Source organism: Egretta garzetta, unplaced genomic scaffold, assembly GCF_000687185.1.
Source record: "Egretta garzetta isolate BGI_Z169 unplaced genomic scaffold, ASM68718v1 scaffold397, whole genome shotgun sequence".
Classification (NCBI taxonomy): domain Eukaryota; kingdom Metazoa; phylum Chordata; class Aves; order Pelecaniformes; family Ardeidae; genus Egretta; species Egretta garzetta.
The window spans coordinates 8204181-8225511 of record NW_009260493.1 but is presented as its reverse complement, the minus strand read 5'-3'; the positions used below and the strand labels follow the sequence as shown (position 1 = coordinate 8225511).

Genomic DNA, 21331 nt, shown 5'->3' with positions numbered 1-21331 from the left:
TTGGCTCTGAACAAATGGACTACATGTCCAACAGAAGAATCCAGAAATTATTCTTAGAAATTATACTGTTTTATCCACAAGTGTGGAAATCCAAATTAATTTTACATTGTCTTTTAATTGTGTCAGGGAAATGACATTCATTCCCAATAAAAGTCAGAAAGCAGTGCAAAAATAACTTAATGTGAATTTGCGGCCAGCTGAACTGCACTAGAATAGACAGTTTTCTGTGGGTTTCTGGAAACCACATTAAATGACATTAAGCTGAAATAAAATGTCTCAGTCAATCAGAAACCAGGGAAACCATACAGTTACTGACTTTTAAGCAAATAATAGTTTTCAGCAATTATACAGCCTGACAATCCAAGCCTTCTAGATTTATTGCTGTGTTTAGTCATCACCAGAGCAAACCTAACCTTTTCACCTTCATTTTATTCCTCAGGCAGGAAAAGAAAATGACAGATTTTCTTTTCCAACAAAAATGAACTTGAATTTGCAAGCAATTATTTTTCACAGTATTTAGCCATATTTTCTCACTAGACCCACAAAGAAGAAATCCATATATCTCTTTCAGCTTATTACTATAGCAATAGCTGTGTCCTAGGTTAACAAAAGCTATGGCCTTTGGTGTTTGCTCCTGCAGCAAGAAAAGAGGGAAGCACAGATTTAATGAAGACAACAAATATCTTGACACCTAGTTGTCAGAGAGCACAAAGCATCTCAAGGTGGCACAGGGTCAGTAACAGAGGGCGATAGCAAAAGTTTTGACTGGGGAAGTGGGAAGGGGGGGCGGGGAAGAAGCTGCAGCGCTGTTAAAAGAAAGATGCCTTTTCTCTAGGTGCTAATGGTGAAGGAGGCACATCGCAGTGCTGGCCTTTGCCACCCAACCTGCTTGCCCACCTTCTCAGCCGAGCCCCCTGCATCCCAAGCACTGACACTGGTGGCCTGTCAGACAGCTCCTGTAAAGTAACACTGTCGGCACAAGGGCTGTTTTCTCCTGGAATCAGAGCTTGAATAGCCAAGAGACAGACAGCAGGCATGAAAGCAAAACTGAGATACAATCACAACCAGTGCCACTTTATGTCCCAAAGGATCGCCTAAGAGTCCCATCCTGTGCAAGATAAGCAATACTGTTGAGATGTAAAAAGCTATTAAACAAAATGGGGCAGTTTTGAGTTTTGCTCAAATTATTGTTGCTTTGCCGTGGAAGGATCCTCTTCACAGTGTGGTTGTTGCAAACCCTGGGTTATTTCCCTGTGAGCTTGAATTCATGCACTGGGAAGCTGCATGATGATATTCAGGCTTGTAATTGATCAGCCATATTCATAAGGACTCTACTGCTGTCCTTACTGTACAGTTCTACAGAGGTGAACTTCATGATATTTTTATTATTTAATCAACTCTCTGGTAATTATAAACATGGCAGAAAACTCTCATGTTGCAATTCATTTCACTAAGGTTTCCTCCCTGTGATACCCTCTATCTGACACCAGACAGAGGAGAAGCATTTTTTTGGAATATCAATGTGTCATTAGTTTTGCTTCTTTCTCTTACTTTTTCAATATGAAAGTTGACACAAAGCCATGAGAAATAGAAATTATGGAGCTAGAATCCACCTTCTCATAAATGGTTGTGAAAAGTTTAGCACTTGTTTTCTAGAGTGTTAAAAAAAAAAAAGTAATAAAGCTCTGAAGAGCATTTGCTGGTTTTATCCCCATAACATGACATTTTTTACTGCTTCTTAGCACTGTATCAGATCACTTTACAAGTTTGGAAATGAGGCCTCAAGGAGAGTGGAAAGGAGGTCTTGCCTAGTGTCCAGCAGTATTATTTGTTTTTAACTCTCTGGCAGGCTCCCAGAATTCACATGATGGAGGGGCATGCTTTTGCGAGATTGTGCCTAGAATAGCAAAAGATTTGCTATTTTGGCCATCTATTAAGCTTGAGAGGATATGCAGCATGAGCCTGGGAAAACAAGAGAGACAGTTATCTCAATGGAGCAAATTTATCTCATCTGTTTCACTGTTGCTTCACTACCTTTTACAGCGGCAAAAAACTGACCAAGGCTGCCATACACAGCGTAAAAGCACCTAGAGAAGAAAACACTGTTAACCTGTATTTTAGGGATAGTGCAATGACTGGAAATGTTACCTATTTGAGGGGTGTTCTTAGGCTGTGATTTGTATTACACTATTTGCAGAAGTCTTCGGTGGAAAGATGTTGGAAAGGTTTTTTTATTGTGTATGCATACACTTATACTTATGTGTGTGGATATTTTGAAAGTTTGCCTGTAGCTGTGTGTTGGTGTACATGTGTTTGTATGCATGTGTATATTCCCTTGAAACCTGTCCATCATTTGGGATCTCTCTCTCTCCATTTTCTTTCCTACTGCCCACTGTGGTCTTTGAGAACTGCTAAAGGGTTGGCGTAACTTCTTTTTAATTGCATTATTCACAGTTTGTGTAAGTGCAAGTAAACATGAAAAGTTCCTGGCCTAACTGTGAATGTAATATGTAAAATACAGTTTTCAAAAGAAAAAAAAAGCTAGAAAAAAACTAAGAATATGATGTATCCATTGTTATTGATTGTTTTAAACTCTGTTGCAGATTTTATGTAGACTTTATTGAACTAATGACATTGGTGTATGTGCATCCATCCTAATTTTTTTTTGACCAAGTGGAAGGCTTGTATGAGGTCATTCAGACTGCATATGGAAGAGAGGTGGGCTCAATAGTCATGTCCAGAACATGGCTGAAAGATCTGGCTAAAAAAATTTCTGTGTGAAATGGAGAAAAAACACCCCACTTTTCTTCAAAACTGTGTAGTGGGTCAGAGAGCTGAGCTGACAGCGGTAGGAAACAGATGTAGCTGAATCTTAACAGATCTGTTACCCAACTTTCATATTGCTCTAAAAGTTAATTTTAGATAAAGGGAAATTCCACGTTTATTCAATTTCAGAAGCTCCACGGTAGCTGACATCTTGCTTGGACAAGGCTCCAGGTTTCTGTGAGAAAGTTTGGGATATGCAAGAACTGGGGTTACAACAGGAGGGATGTAAGAAACTCAGGGGAAAGTTAACCAAAAAAATCCCCAGATAACACGGATTTTTGCCCAGTGAAGTTTAGTAAAGATTCTGCTAAAGAAAATTATGTAGAGCATTTCCTTCTAAAGAATTTCAGAAAGAAAATTCCTTTTAAGTACTTGTAAAGAATTTTGTTCTGATTAATTTATAAACTGAATTAAATTATTCCATTTTAAATAGGCTTCAGCTAACCCTTCTTTCAATTCTCTTTTCTTTTGGATTCACTGCAAATGCTGCACAATGAGGAATTAGTATTTGTAAAATGTTCTTTCTAGATGAGGACTTAAAGTACTTTGTTTTCACATTACAATATTTATTCTTCTATAAATCTTTGATAAATCATTTCATATTTTCAAACTTGTTAGTAATATGTTTGAAGTACAGTAAGAGTAGATTACATAGCAAAAAGTTTACATTTTAAAACATGATCTCTTTAAACAAGCAAATTAACCAAATATAATCTACTTGTAGGATTCATTAAAAATCTACAGTTTTGAGTTGTGGAAGGACCCAGCTCCTAGTCCACATGTATAGTATTTTAATTGGAAATGCAAATGGATAACATAGTTATCCAACTCAGATTTTCTGGAAAGCGATTTTAGTTGTGCTGAAGAAAAGCAACGCACAAATGGATATGTGATTGTAATGAGAAGAAAAAAATACAGGAATTTTAGAAACACAACCCTAAAAGCAAGGCTTGAACTTTTTACCTTTAAAATAATACGAATGAAAGCTCTACAGAAATACAGTGATGCAGTTGTCAAATTGGGCAACCATAATTAGCTGTACTTAAACCTTCCTACGCAAGGCTGGGTTATGATGCTGGGCTGTGCGCTCCAGTGGTCTGGGATGTATCACAAGTTCTGTTCAGCTGCTGTTGTAAAGACAGGGGGGAGGAGGGGAGGGGGAGGATTTTCTGTCTTTGGATGCTGTTCCTTAATTTGTTTCTGAACATAAGCTAACCCTTGAAAAGATGCCACTTCAAGCCAGGGAACAAAGCGTGGAAGGCCAAGGATTCACATGCAGCCATCTTTTTGTTACAAACCCTCTTCAGTTTGTTGGGGTTGTCCACATCCAGGTTGGAGTTGGAGCCTACTAGGATCTGGAAGGCTGTTCTGTGCAAATGGGATGTTTTAGAGGCTTTTCCAGTAAGCCTCTAAAACGACCCACTAAGCATGTGCAAATACCAATTTTCAAAGACTTAAAGCGTAGCCAAGGCAGAATAAAAGGCAAATCCATCTTGCCAGTTTTCAGGTTTTTTCTCAAGAGCTTGGGATCACACTAACGTTCTTGAAACAAACAGTCAAGAGAAATTTAAAACATCTTCTTACCAAGTAATCCGTTTCCTCTCAAAATTTATCTTTTGATACAATTTAGCATTTTACTTAATAACCCTGAAAAGTAGTCTGAGACAATGCAAGAGGGGGAAAAGTAAAACTCAAACAGTTACATGCTTGGCAGAGAAAGAAAAAATGGAAAATAAAGTTGTACGATGCAGTCTTTCAAGCAGCTTTAACAATAGACTTTATTCTGTCTAAATTGAAACAAACTGCATTTACTAGAAAACAGTCTTTAATAAATAACTGCATAAACTTAGAGGTATTAATTGGTCCTTCAGAGATCACTATTTTTTAGGGTTTTTTTAGTGCAGGAAAACACATACTGAACCCGAACCTGCTTCTGATTAAGTCAGTGAAAGCAGGACTCTGATAAACATTTAGTTTGACAAAATGAATTCAAGATGTTGGAATTATTTCATCCATTTTTTAAGCATTTTTCCTGAATCCTCCCTTCACTGAAACTGTAAGATTTTAGTAGGTCTTTTACATCTTCCTGAGAATTTTTTAGGCTAAAGGTAAACTAAATGCATCCAGAAAGGTGAATTGAATGACATCTGTTACACAGAAGGTAACATGTGCACTTGAATAAATAAATTATATAGGGATATATTAAAATAATCCCCTTACTTGTTCACACAGGATAGAGCACCCAGGATAAGTATAATGTATACACATGGCTTTGTGAAACTTTTTATTGGTTTGGATATAATTTTTGTCCTTAATAGAGTACCAATAAGTGCAAGATGTCTTTTAGTCATGCAGAGAAAATGTCTACTTGTAAATGTACTACTTTAAAAATAGTATTAGCTAATTAACTTGCCATAGCTGTGGACTGGGATGCTATTTGCTATAGGAAACAAATATAAGGCGAATAAAACAATTTTCTATACAAAAGGTTTCATACTTGTACGGAAGAAAAATTATTCCCTTTACAAAGTCCAATTGTTTATATTCTTTGCCAAGCAAATGAAAATCAGTGGACTCCGTTTTCTGATTAAGAAAATCTGGTTCAGTTAAGAAAATCTGATTCATTTGAGTGTGAAAAGTGCTTGAGATGGATACTTAAGATAAATACACTAGCTAGGTAAAGCAACGATTTTGACTATGAAACATTGCTGAAACATTCGCATCTGTTGCCATGATATATGCCTGTCTGAAGAGAAGTTATTGTATTTTTCATACTAAATAAGAAAAAAAGCACGTGTGTAAGATAGAACTGCCTACTAGGTGTCTCTGGGCTGATGATACTTGAACAGGAAACCATGACACTTAAGCTGCTAAGTGAACACGTGGGGAGTATTACACTGTATATGCAATGAAGCACACATTGTTTATTTTGTGTAGCATTCTCCTGCTCCCTTAAATACATACAAGATGGAAACTCACAGACTTTTTTTAACCTTTAGCTGCTATCCTTGTACAGAAACTACTAAACAAAAACCAACGGACTAGTAAACCACTTGAGTTCATTTTATTTCATCTAACACTGATCACATTTCCAGTAGACAATAAATATAATGCACTGCTGACAGATGTATAGAAATGTATATACAATTAGATGAAGAAATCCGGGTCAAGGCAGTTCAAATCTCAGTTTATGCCTTTGCATTTCCTTGAATATGGCTATAAAATTCTTACCTGCTGATGCTTGGCCTCCTGCAATATCAGTTTTCCCCTGCTCATCCAGGCTGCTGCTGGGGAGGCTGCCTTGCCAATGGAGTATTGGTGCATCTCAGGCTTGATTTCAGCATTTACTGGAGTAAATGAGATTCTTTGCCTGGGTTTCATGTGCCTTTGGGTAAGGCCTTGGTGCGCTTTCCCAGCTGCGAATGTAGTATTTCTTACATTTGCTGGAAGATACTCAGGACAGGAGAGCTCTAAATCTCTGTTTTGGGTTAAATGAATGCAATGAGCAGTAAGCTAAAGCATCCAGGACATCAATGGAATTAGAACCACAAAATGGGAGACAATTTGGTTCTGTGTTTTTTTTCCTTATCTAGGAGAAAAAAAGCCAGATTCAGAAGGCAGACCCATATTTGATGGAAAGATGGTGGGGTTTTCTTTGTGGGTTTTTTTTTCCCCAGAGGAGGATATGTGGGGCACAGGCAATTTCAAAGTGAAACTTCCAATAAGTACTTAAGATTCTGGGTGTTGCCTTATCAATTTGCCACTGCTCTTCCTGTATAGAATATCAATATACAGGAGTGATTATTTGTACTGAACTATCCCAATTGTTCATCTCTTTCCTAGCCATTTCAGTCTTCTACAATGCAGTTGGGATTTTACAGCTCTGTAAGACATTCTTTGTGTTGGCCTTTGTAGTATACATATGGTAAATGGTTCTCCGGTCACAGATGGGCTGGCAACTTTGCTTATACATAGCAAAAATGTTTCTTTGGGGAAAAAATCTGTGTAATTAATTTATAAATGAAGCAAGGAAAAGGCAAGCGCACGCTGCAAATTGGATTGCAATTACCGGTCTAACAAGAAATGCTGCTTGTCTGCAATGTCTGCTTTGTCTGGGAAAGGCAGATCTGTTGTCACTGCATGGAAGCCATCCACAGTCCCCCAGTACAACTGTGACCCTGAAATCTATTGCAGTCTAAATCCACTTGGAATTTTACAAGTTTCCTAGTAATTACTCAGAAGAAAAAAAATGTCAAATGAGCTGGTAAGAATATATACATTTGTAAGAGTAAAGAATATTCCAGAGGTGCGTGAAAGTTCTGTTCATTCACCTGTATGGTCTGTTCCTATTGATTTAGTGTGGATGCAGTGACTGCTGGTGGTTGGGATACAGATTATGGGAGGCAGAAGTTCCTATTCTGACTTTTTGTGTAATGACTGTTCGCTTAATTTCTGTTTTCTTCTAAGAAATACTTATACATGTGTATTTATCCATTTATCCCTCCATCTGTCTATCCGTATATATGCACTCCCTCATGCGCATCTTTTACAAGCTCTTTGAGCAGTTTCATAAGCCTGCATAATTTACTTCATAATACCTAAAGGAAAAGTGAAAAATGCTGGTCTTGTTGCTGTTCACATCAAATTATTAGCTACTTTCTTTGTTTTGGTAAAAGGCAAAGATGACCTTAAAGGAACCGGTACCGATTTGTTCATCTGGCTGCATTACAAACTCTCCATGTAAAAAAAGTTGTTCGGTAAAAAGGAGATTATTATAGATAGCATCACAATTCATTTAAATACTGTCACCTTCTTCTTTACAGGTCTATGGAAATGCAAGATCTAGCCAGTCCTCATAATCTTGTTGGAAGTAGCGATGCACCAGGTAGTTCCAAACTGGATAAACCTAATCTCAGCAGCACATCAGTTACAACAAATGGAACAGGAGGTAAGTATAAGACACTTCTGGCACATAGAAAGTTTTGGCTAGTTTTTAGTCATACACATTTTGAACATAATTTCAAGGATGAGCAAGACCCAGCAAGAACTACAAAAAAAAAAAGGCAGTCATACCAGTGTAACTCTACTAATTCCAACAACGCTTCTTCGATTTGCACAACTGAAGTAAGGGACAGAACTGTGCAAAAGTGAAACAAGGAAAATCTTGGAATGGTTGATTTGAACAAAGTGTTAAAGGTTTGGTTATACCTCTTGGTAACTCGAAATAGATTGCATTTTCTGTGTTATACTTCATTGCTGAGTAATAATTTACTCTTATCCCCCAAGCAACACACATTTAGGTTAATTTAAAATCCTTGTGAAAAGAAGTGCATCAAAATTAGGCTTAGGTAAGTTTTTTATATTATGAACATGCTAATTCCATTTCTTGGCAGGTAATGAAAGTTTGTCATAAAGAGATTTTAGATTTCTCTCAAAAGTGACTGGTTATTACTGCTGTATCTGTTACTGCAGGGACAGCACTACCACGCAGCTACAACACAGATGTTGCAATGTTTTCAGATACTCGATTCTGCCATAGCTGAACTGGAGGAGTAGGAGGCAGGGTACCACATTCTGAGATGGAGTCCTGTTCCCATTAGCGTCCATGAGAGTGACACCATGGATACGAGCCAAGCTAGAGTTTCAGCCCTCTTTTTCGGAGTTTATATGTTGCTGTCTGTTTTAACAGTTGGCACCAAGAAATTTTTTTTTTAGTTTGTTCTTTCTGGCCACAATGTAAAGCATTTTATTCACTTATCCCCATTTAAAAAAAAAATAAAAATCTGTCAATGTCAATAAAAAGTGTATGTGCATGTGAGGGTAACAGAGCTCTGCAGAGAAGGGCTCAACTGTTAAGGTTCAACCTATTTATTATTTTTAAATATAAATCTTTATTCCGGCATAAAGAGAAGGGAAAACTTGAAGTGTACCATTAAAGAACATGAATAACTAGATGCCTCTACTTTATACCTGTATAAATACACCAGTTTACGTAATACTCATAAAAACAATATGGTGCAGTTAAAAGACTTGGCTCAAAGTGCAAGAACACTTACTTGCCTTGAAGACCCTTTGCGTGCCCTGAACAGCCATTGGGACAATGAACTGTTATGCCATTCCTGTTCTCAGGAGACAACATGACTGTGTTAAATACCGCAGACTGGTTGCTGAGTTGCAGTACTCCCTCTTCTGCAACAAGTATGAGACACCCTGGTACAGTGCATGTGTGTGGTGGTGGTGTGTCTCCGTGACTGCTGTGTAACATCTCTCTGGGTTTGCTCTGCTCTTTTGTTATGCGGTTTGACCCTTCTCATGGGGTTCCCTCCCTTCCCTCCTTTTCTTCCACCCCTTCTCAGAGGCCTTTCCCATACCCAGAAAACTGGTAGGAAGTAGCACTAAACAGTTATCTTACCATACTTTGAAAATCATTTGATGAGCAAGGAGAATTTAACCCACTTAAAATGAGCTTAACTGTCTATGTGCTCTGAGAGACTGGGCGAGCCCCGTGGTGATCAGTGTTGCTGGGAACTGCCAGTAGTCAGCATTGCTGGAAGTCAGGCCAATGGATTTTCCACAGAATGCCCATTTGTTTTTCTTTTATTTTTAGGTACAACATTGCATGATTACCTGAGCACAAATCAAGGTTGACATTCTTGTTACTACTCCTCCTACTACTTTCATTATTAGCTAAAGCTTATGTCTAGTGTGCCACTGCATGTAACTTGCCACTTTACAAACATTTGGCCAATTTTCCAAGCTGTTTTTATTTATGAGTTTCCTCTCATGTATTATTAATTGTTATTAATTAAAATGATTAATAATAAATATATATGTGACATTGTTGCAGTACATATAGGATTAATCATAGGTGTAAACATGCATCACCATTACTCTCTACAAGCCATTACACAGGTGCTTAAGCTGTGCAAGTTTGGACTAAAGTAAGGAAGATCTCAAAAAACTTTCCTTTAAAAAAACTCTTAGAATTAACTTGCCAGTTGTAAGACACATACCCAGAGAGAATTTACCCAAAAGAAAAGTTCAGACTTGAGCACAAAAGATTGTTTGCATTAGAATAACTGATTCCATGTGAATGCCCCTGCACAGTTACAAGAATTTAAGGAAGGACTGAGCTAACTTAGTCTGTCACCTCAGTTAACTGTTCAGCATGTTCAGATAAATGCGGAAGGTCATAATTTAAGTGCTAATTATCAGTAGTGAGGAAATGTAATGTGCATTACTTGCATCAAATCTGACTTTCCATAGGCAGCAGAACGTTTAGATCTGTGCTTCTCGTTGAATATATTCTTAGGAAAGCCTTAAGGCTTGCTAAAAGAAAGAGGAAAATCGTTCCTATGACAAGCTGTGCAGTTTGTTGTTTCACGTGAGCCTTTAGAGACTTATTTGCTCTAATAGCTAGTGCACTTGCTTGTCCTGCTTCATACACAGTAGTAGCATCTCTTGCCCCTAAAACTCTGTTTATTTTCAGTCCTTAACGTAGAGAGGTTCTTTAGGAAAAAAAAGAGGTTGGAAGAGTAATAGTCATCTTGGTCTGCTAAGTCCTTTCATCAAGTGAAGAACTTGTGTTGTAGAAGCTGCTGCCTGTTGGGAGCAGTATTCTGAGTTTGTCTTAGAATAATTAAATTTGGAAGGGATCCCTGGAGGTCAGCTGGGCAAGCCCAGCTCAGAGCAAGGCCAACTTTGCTGCTAGATCATGTTGCTCAAGGCAGTGTCTAGCTGAGTGCTGAGTATCTCCAAGGAGGAGGTGCCACAGCCTCTCTGGGCACCTGTCCCAGGGCCTGACTACTCTCACAGAGAAGAATTTTCCGCTGGTGTCTAATTGGGTTTTTCCCAAGCTGCAGCTTGTGTCTGTTGCCTTCTGTCATTTCACAGGGCACCTTTTGAGAAGAGTGTGCCGTTGTTCTTTGCCTTCTTTGCACCTTCCCGTTAGATGGCTGCAGGCAGCAATTAGCTCTCCCCTCAGCCTTCTCTTCCTAGGACAGAACAAGCCCAGCTTCTTCTGTCTGTCCTTGTACATCCCATGCCCCAGCCCCTGACCGTTGTGGTAGCTCTACTCCGTTAGCATGTGCAGTCTTCGCTGTTGGCAATACTCAAATGTATTTCCAGCTTGAGATTGTTTTTAATTTTATTTTTACTCTTTCAACAGGTAAAAAAAAATTAAAACTAATTCACACTTTACAAAATAGATAATATTCTATTTTGTAAAGTGTGAATTAGTTTTAATTTTAACTTTGAAGACTATACATTTAATATAATGTATAGTCTTCAAAGTACCATTCCAAAATGCTGGTTCAAACTCGTCTTTGCATTATTTCTCAAGCAGTTGCCATAGTAGTATCAGAACCATGCTTTATCTCGCATGTGGAAAACATAGGGATGATTCTGTGGTTTTAGATGGTGTCAGCTTTTATTTTATTTGTCAGCTTTAAATGATCTGATGTTAGAATTCTTTTTTCTTCTGCTTAGCTTTGTGCTTTTTCCCCCACTTGGTTTAATGACACACAACATAAAGAAGGAAAGGTGATAGTCCCTATGTCTAGCTACACTGAGGGAAAGACCTCGATGAATTCCTTACTCTGATAAAATCTAAATGTAACAATGTAGAACTGTTTAAAATGAAGCATATAAAAAAATACTTTCTACAATTATCTTATGACAAAACACAGTGCCAATACGATGTTTTTCCTCAAGTGAACTACATGAGAGAGTTTCTTTTTTTTTAGACTCTTTTCTGCTTGGCAGGGAGAGAAAAAGATGGTGACTGTTGGTGCTGATGGAAATGCACTGCAGCTGGCATTAAACAGAACTAGACACAACTCTAAAGTAAACATTTCAATTCATTACTGAAGTTTTTGTTAAGTAAAACAGGCACATACTGGAGTGTCTTTCAGGATGCAACATAGGTCTGTAGCTCGGTATGGGCAATAGCAGAATGCCTTCTGGAATAGAAACAGATAAAGGCTTTTTCATGTAGGTAAATGTCCATATTCTGCAGAGAAGAGAGACACGCATCTTACAAAGTAAAATATGACCAAAGATCTTAAGAGGGGAAAATACAAATCTTTCCAACTTAGTATGCGTTTTCATTCTCTTACTGAAGTACATGCAGACATCTGTATATAGTAATCAGGAAACAAATTAATTTAGTTACTTTTCATGCTTCAGGCAACAGTATATGTTCCACATGACCGAGAGGCCTGAGGCAATTGTTTTGTGACAAATGACCCTTAAACGTTTTCTTGATGTATATTTTATTGATCTGATGAAAAAAAACCCCACATCTTTCTCATCCAAATAGAGAAATGGGAATGGTTGATTGCTTTTATGAATGACTGTTCATTTTGCGTAATTTTTCTCACAGCTTTTTTTGGTTTAATCAGAAGATAATAGCCTGCAAAATGGCAAGGAGTGCACAGCAGCTTGAAAAAAAATGAGGCTTAAATTCTTCCCTTATGATTTCATATTAAATTAATATCCTGCTGCTTACAGGGAGAATATATAGGTGTGGCAGTTTTATTAAAGAGAAACAATAATGAAAAGAAGTCTGCATTTAAGAGACACACATTCAAATATTTTTTTATGTCTCACAGTAAATGGAAAGATAGAACTGTACAACTTGTGTAAGAAAGTGCTGCTTGGTTTCCTTAGTGCTGGGGCACGGGCAACACTGCAGGGCACTCTGCGTGTCACAGAGGCAAATACATCCCCATTTCTCAAATGTTTTCTACTTGACAGGCGTCCCTTTGAATTCAGCGTAGGTTGCTTGTGCAGTTGTAGGCATCTGCAGCCTCCCCTATGACTTACTGAAGGAAGCAGTGTGACTGGAAACGGGGTGGGATATCCTAGGAGAGGTAACTCACGCAGGGTCCGTCACAGGCGGTGGTACCGGTAGCTGTGCAGTTCCCGGTGAGCTCCTCGTTGTGCTCACAGGCACAGGGAGGAAGGGCAGTATGGTTCTGTAAGTGTTGTTTCCCATGAGAAAACCAAATCCTTTAGTTAGCTCATGCACTAACTTTTTGTCTGCAGACTGTGAACTGGAGAGCGGTTTTAGGCTGTGTTTGGACTGAATCGCCCTCTGGAAGTATCTCTCTTTCTCAACTGGACATAGAGGGAGATTAGTATGCACCTAAACTATATGCTTAAGTTAAGTGACTTAAATCTGAGCCATAGTTTGTAAATACATTGCCACCTCAGAACACGAAACTCCCCCCCTCCCCTTACTATTGCCAGTGAAGTCAAACACGGATGCAGTGATGTTGACAGATGAGAGCTTTGGTCAGCTTAGCTGATGTCCCTCAGAGGCTCCAGGTAACTAGCTGGCAGAAAATGCCTTTGCTTGGAGCATGTTAGACCTCCTGGGGGGCGCTCTACCAGCCCAGCTGTCCCAGCAAAGGCTTCTCCACAAAATCCCGGAATGTGTCCTTGGAATTGCCATACCTGGTGTACGACCACGGTAGTGGCCCATGCAGGTCCTCATTGCTGCTTCATGCTGTGCCCCTGGGCAGCGACCGGTCCTGTGGTATCTATAAGCAAGTTGCTGATATATATGTGATACGTGCTCACACACACACACCCCCAACTGACCTTCACAAAGTAATTGTGGTAATACGTTGACAGTTTCCACATTTGCCAGTCAAACATCTAATAAAAGCTGCAGTGTATTCTGTACTGCTGTTTCTTACTACATCAATTTCTAATTGATTGCGGGTGATTCCCAAACTCCATTACAAAAGTCCATGCCAGATGGTCTGTTCAGGTAACATATTAAACTAAAAAATCTAGATTGTCTCTGAGGTGCTTTCAATTGTAGCTTGGATGGTAAGAGTGCATGATGATCTGTAAGAAATAATTTGCATTCAGAGTGGACCCAAATGTTTCGTAACCTCTGAGTTAGAAGCTGACTCCTTGTGGCTGTCATTTGTGTCCTACTCTGGTTCTTTTGCTTTTTTTTCTTTTAAACTTCTCTCTTCATTTATGGAAAATTGCTTGCTGGTGACCTAGCTCCAAAAGCCCCCCACAGACTCTGTAAAAGGGGAAGGGGAAAGGCAGAGTGCTGGCACTGTGGAAGTAATTTGCCTCTATATGAGCATGAAACCATATTATTATTATTGTTTCACTTGTCAGGCAAAGCTATTTTTGTTATGTGCTACATCCCTTGACAGCTAATGTTTCCTTCCTCTCTGCTACTCTTAGGGAATTGTTAGAATCAATTAGATTTAGGTTGAAATCTCCCCAGAAGATATTCCAGTTGCTAAAACCAATAGATAGACAAAAGCACAGATAAAAAGTGATGTAGATGCATGGCCATTCCAGATGGAGCAAGTGTAGGTTGTCTCAGCACGGTGGTAGAGAGAAGGTTGAAGCTGTTGCACCGCATGCTTGTTCTAGCTGGACTACCACTCGTGAGACCGGCGTGAAGACTCCATTATAAATCTAGAAGTAAAATCTCATGTCTACTTATTCTTCTATGTAGTGTCTCTTCTTGCAGTCAAAACAGAACCCATGAACAGCAGTGAAACAGCAACAACAACTGGAGATGGATCACTTGACACTTTTACTGGGTCAGGTAAAGCCGTAACAAGATCACGTATTGTTAGATGCACATTAATATAGCATTTAATAACCTTCACTAATGAACATTTCACTGCATGGAAGCAATCTTTAAAAAACTACAGTAAAGTAACATTGTAGTACATCATTGTGACAATAATAATAGCTTTTTCATTTTGGTAAATGAGTATCTACAATTTTCATGAACTGTGATCTTAAAGAAGCCTTAATGATGCCTTAGATGATTACTGTATGCAAAATCTTGTAGTAATACTTTTATTATTGTACTGTGGAGTTTTCTCAGTGTTAGTCTTGTACGATCTTAGGAAGAAAAAAATGGGTTGTATTTGTAACAGCCACTCTAATGTGTAAAATTTAAAATCTTAAGAGTGATATCTTGGTGCTAATTTTTTTATTCCTATGAGTAGTGTGTTATTTTAAACACCGACCAGATTGCCATAAGCTACTTTCTTTCCATAAAATAAAGTCTCTATTTTACTTTAAATAATTGTAAGTTTCAATTACTTCTTCTTAAAAAATTCAAACAAAGAATTTTAGAGTAGATTCCTATAAATTACTAAAAGATGATGAACTGTGGAAAAGTACAGATAGTCTGCCTTCTAATCATCAATCTGAATCCTGCTAATAATAATAATATTAACAAGGAGAGGGGCGAGAATAAATTTTGAGTCTGAAAATATCAGTTCAGTGATGGCCTGACTGAAATGTCACTGAAGCCAGGAATCGCCACTCCACACTGATATTACTGTTAGCTTGGTAGACTTAGGTACTCAGGTCCTATTTAAAATACTTTGGAAATCACAATGTTTCTGTGTAATGAAAGTGTTTTAACAATTGAGTTTATGTTCCTGGAATTGATTTTTAGGCATTAGTAAATGCAGTTATACTCTGACGCTGGTCATTCAGAAAACTATTTATAACAAATTTAGTGCCTGAAGAAAAGATCTTTTGTGAGATGTAGAGCAAGTGTATACTATTTCTGATTAGAGAAATGAAAACATTGTCCTCATGATGATTATACTGAAAGGAACCACATCAACTTAATGTCTTACAAGTTCCATGAAAAAATTCATAGTCTTGGCTAAAAAATTAGCTTTTCTTTTTCAGTCTTGTTACTCTGTCCTATAATTGTATTAGTAATGATTACATTGTATTAGTAATGATTACAGATTATAAAATGTCCAACCATATATGTGATTTTGTCGTTGTTGGTGAAATTTTATCAGGTTCTGCCATGTATTTAAGACATCTGAGTTGGATTCCATGTGTAAAACGGCTAAGGCAACATTTTCATGAAGGAGTGCCAAAAGTTTCAGCCTTCAGTTCAGGTTTAGATAGCTGAGCAACAGCTTGATTTCCCCGGGTGCCACTCACCCGTTGGCTTCCACTGACTTCAAAAGAAGTGTTGAGGTCTCTATACTTCAGAGATTTGGAAACAATTGGTGCCTCCAAAAAACAGGCAGGAACTTAAGCCTTACACAATATTTTTTGTCTGTTAGCCACCTGCATACTCAAAAGAAATACGAACCTGATTCTCAGTTTAGGCCGCAAACTCAAGTATTAAATGAGTGTGGTCATTCATATTGGGAAATCAATAATCTGCCTGTCTCGGTGATGTGCAGCCTTCATCATCAGAGTGAGCCACAGAGCTGCCATGATAACGCACTTTCATAAAGAGTAATTCCATTACTTTCATACTTGCCTTTTACTAGTACTTGCAAATTGGACAATTTGGTTGGCTCAGTTTTGTGGAAGAAGTGCTAAAGAACAGTAAAAACTCAGCATAAAAGTACTTCTCTGACTTTTTAACCAAACTGGTTATTTGGGATGTTTAATGGGTTGCCAAAGACAATATATACTGACTAGTAGAAAGCTGTCATTTCAGACAAACCAGCTGCAATTGAAAATAATGCATAACAAAGCCAACACTGAACAGTTTATTTTTTTCCTAACAGTCAGTTGCATACATGTGTTATTCCCAACTGTGACAAGGTGATAATGCTAGTGCTTTCCTGCAGCTTTCAGAGCACCTGTGAGCTCATTTCGTGAGGATGCCCAGACACATAGGCCACTAGCAGGGATATCACCTACTCTGTCTTATACAAGCATAGGTCAGAAGGACTCAAGCATCCTTTGTTGAGTAGGGAAGGATTTAGGTATGTTATTAAATATTTTATGAAATGAGACGTGGGTGAAAAGAGAAATCCTTGCGTTGAGACCCATTTGAGAGTCTGCCATGCAGAAATCCTCTCCTTCAAATATTCTAGCCACTAAAATTGATTTCCATGCTCCAAGGGCAGTCAAAACCGGTGACGGGTCCTGGAGCTGAGCAGAGGGCTGAACGAGCCCTGTGGGGCGTAAAGCAGCCAGCTCGGTCCCTACTGACCAGCTGTAACATGGCAAGTGGTGGTCAAACAGACTGTGTGAGGTACGGGTCAGGAGAGGCAGATTAGGCTTCACAGGTAACAGTGATGAACCCCAATTTTTGACTGAAAAGTGGAAAAATAAAGCACAAAGATCTCTTGAATTCAGAGTGACGGTTGCCACAGCAGCCTTGCCCAGGCCATTGGGCAAGCTCCCGTTCAGGGAGCTTGCCTCTTAGCAAGGGTTAGCCAGGTGAGGAGTCACGTTGCGTACCCCTCTTCCTCTGCCTTTTTCTTCAAGGAGTGGCAGTGGGTAATCAATGTTGGTACACCCAATTTGAAGCTTTGAGGTTCTGCAGCAGGCTCCTGTCAGTGTGGGGATTCACAGGATGTGGAGAGCTGAACGGCCTTGAACTGAGCATTTTCGTGCTCTCTGAATTTGCTGCAGCTGCTGTACTGTGAGTGCATGCATTCGCGTGTTTATATTGCTCACAGTACTGGATTAATTTGAGAACTCTTTATCACTTTAATGGAGCGGAGCGGGAGACCAACTGAAGTTCTCATCATCCTTTTTACTTAGTATTTATTACACACAAAAAGGATATAGAAAACAATTTCTGAAGTCTATAAAGGCAAAGTTAGGAAATCCTACTGCTGTATAACCTGCATTTGGTCCCCTTATACGTAGACATCGTGATTTGTTATTTAAGTGAGATCTGTTTAACCTGACCTCCTTGCACAGCATGTTCCAGATGTCTAATGAAAAAATACAAAATTCCAGCCTGTGTTAATATACTGAACCCAACACATGCTATCAGAACAGTTTATGGTCATTCAAGTTCTCCACAGCCACGTTGGCCAGTGGAGCTGACAGGCTGACTGGTAAGAGCTGGCTGTCAGCTGCTTGTCCCCTCTGTGAATCAACAATAGTGGGGACTGGAATATGCCCTCAGCGCTGAAGTGAGACTTGGGAAATCAAGGGTCTTCTACCTGCCCTGAAGATCATTCATCTAGTAAATTCAAGGAGAGAAGTCTTAGAAATATTTGAGGTTTTCAGAAAAGAAACAGGTTTGATTTTATTTTCAATATAAAAAACATAAAACAGGGTTTAGCCCCATTCATATAAATGGCTATATGAAGTGGCACAGTTATAAAAAAAATAACAACCTGCTTCCACCATCTCCTCCATTGCCAGCAGGCCTCAGAAGTAGGGTTAGGAGGCTGTCCAGCAGTGAAAGTTATTTAAGTTTGATAGCCCTTAGAATTACCAATCTGATCTATGAGATACAGGCGTAGTCCACAGGCTCTACTCAGTCATAACATTCTCTTACAGTCTTATACCCTGTGTTTATCAAACATCTCACAGTCTGAAGTGTAGTGCACAAATCAGTAGGACAAGCTACCAGAGAAAGAGTGAAAGGAACAGATTTTTTAGTTTGAAAGGTACACAATTTACTCTGGGGGCGCTTGCCTCTTTTTCTCACTCTTCCCTGCAACTGGTAGTATCATCAGGGGAATTTAAAAAAAAAAAAAAAAAAGGGAAATTTAAAACCAGACACACTCCAGAAGTATTTTATTTTCCTGTCTGAATTTATAAAATAAGGTATGTGCAGAAAGAATAAAAAAGCAGGCAGGAGAATTCTTGCTGAAAAGCATTAGGTTATGATAGCCCAAGTGATTTAAATGAACAGTCATTCATTTTTTGTAGTTTACATCAGGTGTGGTGGAATGGTAAATGTGCTTTAACTAAACTGATTAATCAAGTGAGCTGTCATCCAGCAAATGATCAGACAAAACGTGGAGCAGTACAGGCAAAAAAGATCCGATAAGCCAGTAATGGATCACAAAAGTTCCTTGCCCTGAGAATCACCGAGGTCACTCTGTTAGCTATTGCTTGTCTTCAGAAAGGTCATTGGGATACAACAGGGAAGACTAATTACTCTTTGAGCCTTAAATAGCTGAGAGCATCCTTTAGAGTTCTATGGACATTATGTTGAGGTATATATAGCTATAGGTTCATCTAATTCTGGGAATAGCGGTATGCACACCTAGTGGATCACTCTGTGGATGAAGCTTAAACCAAGGAAAGGCATTCTCAAAAAAAAAAAAAAAAAGAATATTCACACAAAATTAAATTCAGCAGATTCCCATCACAGGCAAACCTTTTTTGGTTTAAAATGTCTTTTCAATATCTTTTCAAGTATCTTTTCAATCAGCAACTGCTATGAAATGTGGTGGCACATGTTCCAAAAATTATTATCCAATTCTTCTTTATTTTCAAGCCATACTCAACCGCACATTTAAAAAAGAAGCTAATTGGTTTTCTTCTACTGTGTTTTCCTTTTAAGTCCTACATGTTCTAAAGGGATTTAAACTGACTTTAAAAATACAAAGTTCTGCATATGTTCAAAGCAATAGATCTCAAAGACATTAATTAGGCCTGGATGTAGAAACACATCACGTTTCATAAAATAGTTAGAAACCTAAACCTATTTGTCACTTATATAATTCTGAAAGTTCATTTCTACTACCATTACGAACAACTCAGGAAGAGGGTCCACTTTGAAGTACAACTATGATTGATTAGACTAAAGAAATTCCAGTGCTTCGTTGTGTACTACTTTAATCTTTTGAAAAGTGAATGAACAGCAGATGGCCTAATAAAGACACTCTGTATGTTTGGCCAGTATGGATTTGCTCTGAAGGGATTGGTTCAACACTTTAGAGTACATATATTTGGAATACATCTGTCTTAGTCAAGACAGATGGCTAAAGGAAAGAGAAACTTCCAAACACTTGGAATTAATCCAGTGTGAGCGCTGCTTCTGAATGAAAGTTTAATGGGATATGACTATTGTTCTGTTAGCTTTCTTCGAAGAATGCAGCTGTGGATAGTATAGACATACACAATTTAATGGCTACTCTTTAATGGACAGGACTGTTTATGCTTACTTTTGAAACAAAAATATTGCTGTTAGTGGCTATTTTCTAGTTGGCCTGTTAATAAGGAATGGTATTCATTTTCTGGTAGTCAATCCAGTGTCTTCAGTCACCTAAGATGACTAAAATTAACCACACCCATAGAAAATGTATTTTTCCTACCCGGTATTAAAATTAAACTTGTTAATGTGAGACCTTAAAAGTATGCGTATGTTATTTCAATCCCATGCAATACCGTATGTTAAATCACAAGATTCTTATTAACTACCAATTTTAATATAACTTGCAAATTTTAAAGATCTATGGTGTGTGGATAAGATTATATATGAAATCGCCTCTGCAATACATTCAGAAACATGTCAGTCAAGCTGAAAAAGCATGACATACCCATACCAACTAGAGAGTTCCGTACAACGATGAATGATTTGGGAGTTTTTTCATTTTTATATTAAGGTGTTGCAGTTCAGGTGACATCTACTTTGTAGAAAAGCTGTCCGCTTCAATAAGCTTCTCTGCGAATGTTGCTGCATTAGTTTTTGGACTGTTTGGCTGTATTGGCCTCATGATGTTTCTAACTGCTGTGCTCTTGTTTTCTGTTTTGCAGTAATAACAAGTAGTGGCTACAGCCCAAGATCAGTGCACCAGTACTCTCCGCAGATCTATCCCTCCAAGTTAGTGTCTGCACCTCTTCTAGTCTTTTGTAGGGAATTGACCTTGGCTGTAGGCAGTTCTGTGGTTTTTTGCAAACAAGTGTTGATCAGCAGAAGAAACAGAGAGAAAGGAAAATACTTCAGGCTCAGCACTGACTTCATTATAGCACGCTCTCCGACTTTTTTTTTTTTTGCTCACATGGCTGTAGAGTAAGGTCCCACTCTGTGCAGTATGTTATTGCTGCACAAGAAATACCCTTGAATATCCTGTACACGGGAGTAGGGAAAAATCAGGCTATTACATTCTCAGACATCAGCATCTTAACAGTGCTGGCAATGTATACAGACATATTTTGAAGAAGACAGTTTATATTTAGAAATCAGAATTGCACGTGCAAGATGCGTACTGGGGGGTAATGCTGTCACAGACCCTCCCAGCCCCAGCATTGGGAAACTCTTCCAAAAATGCCACAGTCATCAACCACCCTTGTCCCCTCCTTCTCCAGTATCAGGAGAGTTAAAAATCAAATAAATTGGACTAGTTTTTAATCTCTTTTTTTTATTATTTTTAAGCCAATGGGAATTGTTAGGAATAGCAAATTTCTTTCACTCTTTTTTTTTGAGGAAAACAGACTCTTGGACAATCACATGAATCCAGGAGTGGGAACTTTAGGAAAAAGCACCAAAGATGTTATACGAAACCGCTGCAGTTGGCGGGCTATTAGTTTGCTTGTCCTACGATCAAGTGTTGTGCACAAGGGTGCTTGATTCCAGTATGCCATCTAATTGTTTCCGTGTTTTTGATACAACTACCTATGCGACTTTGATACAGAGAAAACATTGAAACTGTAGCTGATTAGGCTTTTTCAAGTTTCTTCAACAAATTTGCATGCATATCATGATAGCAAATATTTATTGATACAGAAAGTAGGTGCCTGAACTAAGAACAGTCCCCTTTAT

At 38.5% G+C, this 21331-nt stretch overlaps 1 protein-coding gene across 5 annotated transcripts in view; it reads left to right on the top strand.

Annotated features, from left to right (window-relative positions):
- The first annotated feature begins 856 nt into the window (after positions 1–856).
- EYA4 (EYA transcriptional coactivator and phosphatase 4) overlaps positions 857–21331 on the top strand; it is a 56597-nt gene continuing 36122 nt past the window's right edge. For 2 of the 5 annotated variants that reach the window (XM_009644355.1, XM_009644351.1), the window contains exons 1-4: positions 7654–7774; positions 14336–14413; positions 20326–20392; positions 21300–21302. In XM_009644355.1, coding sequence (XP_009642650.1) covers positions 7654–7774; positions 14336–14413; positions 20326–20392; positions 21300–21302 — 269 coding nt within the window. Of the gene's footprint in view, positions 964–7649; positions 7775–8955; positions 9025–14320; positions 14414–20325; positions 20393–21299; positions 21303–21331 lie in introns of those variants that run through there. The other 3 variants (XM_035899804.1, XM_009644353.1, XM_035899803.1) reach the window with 2 other exon arrangements.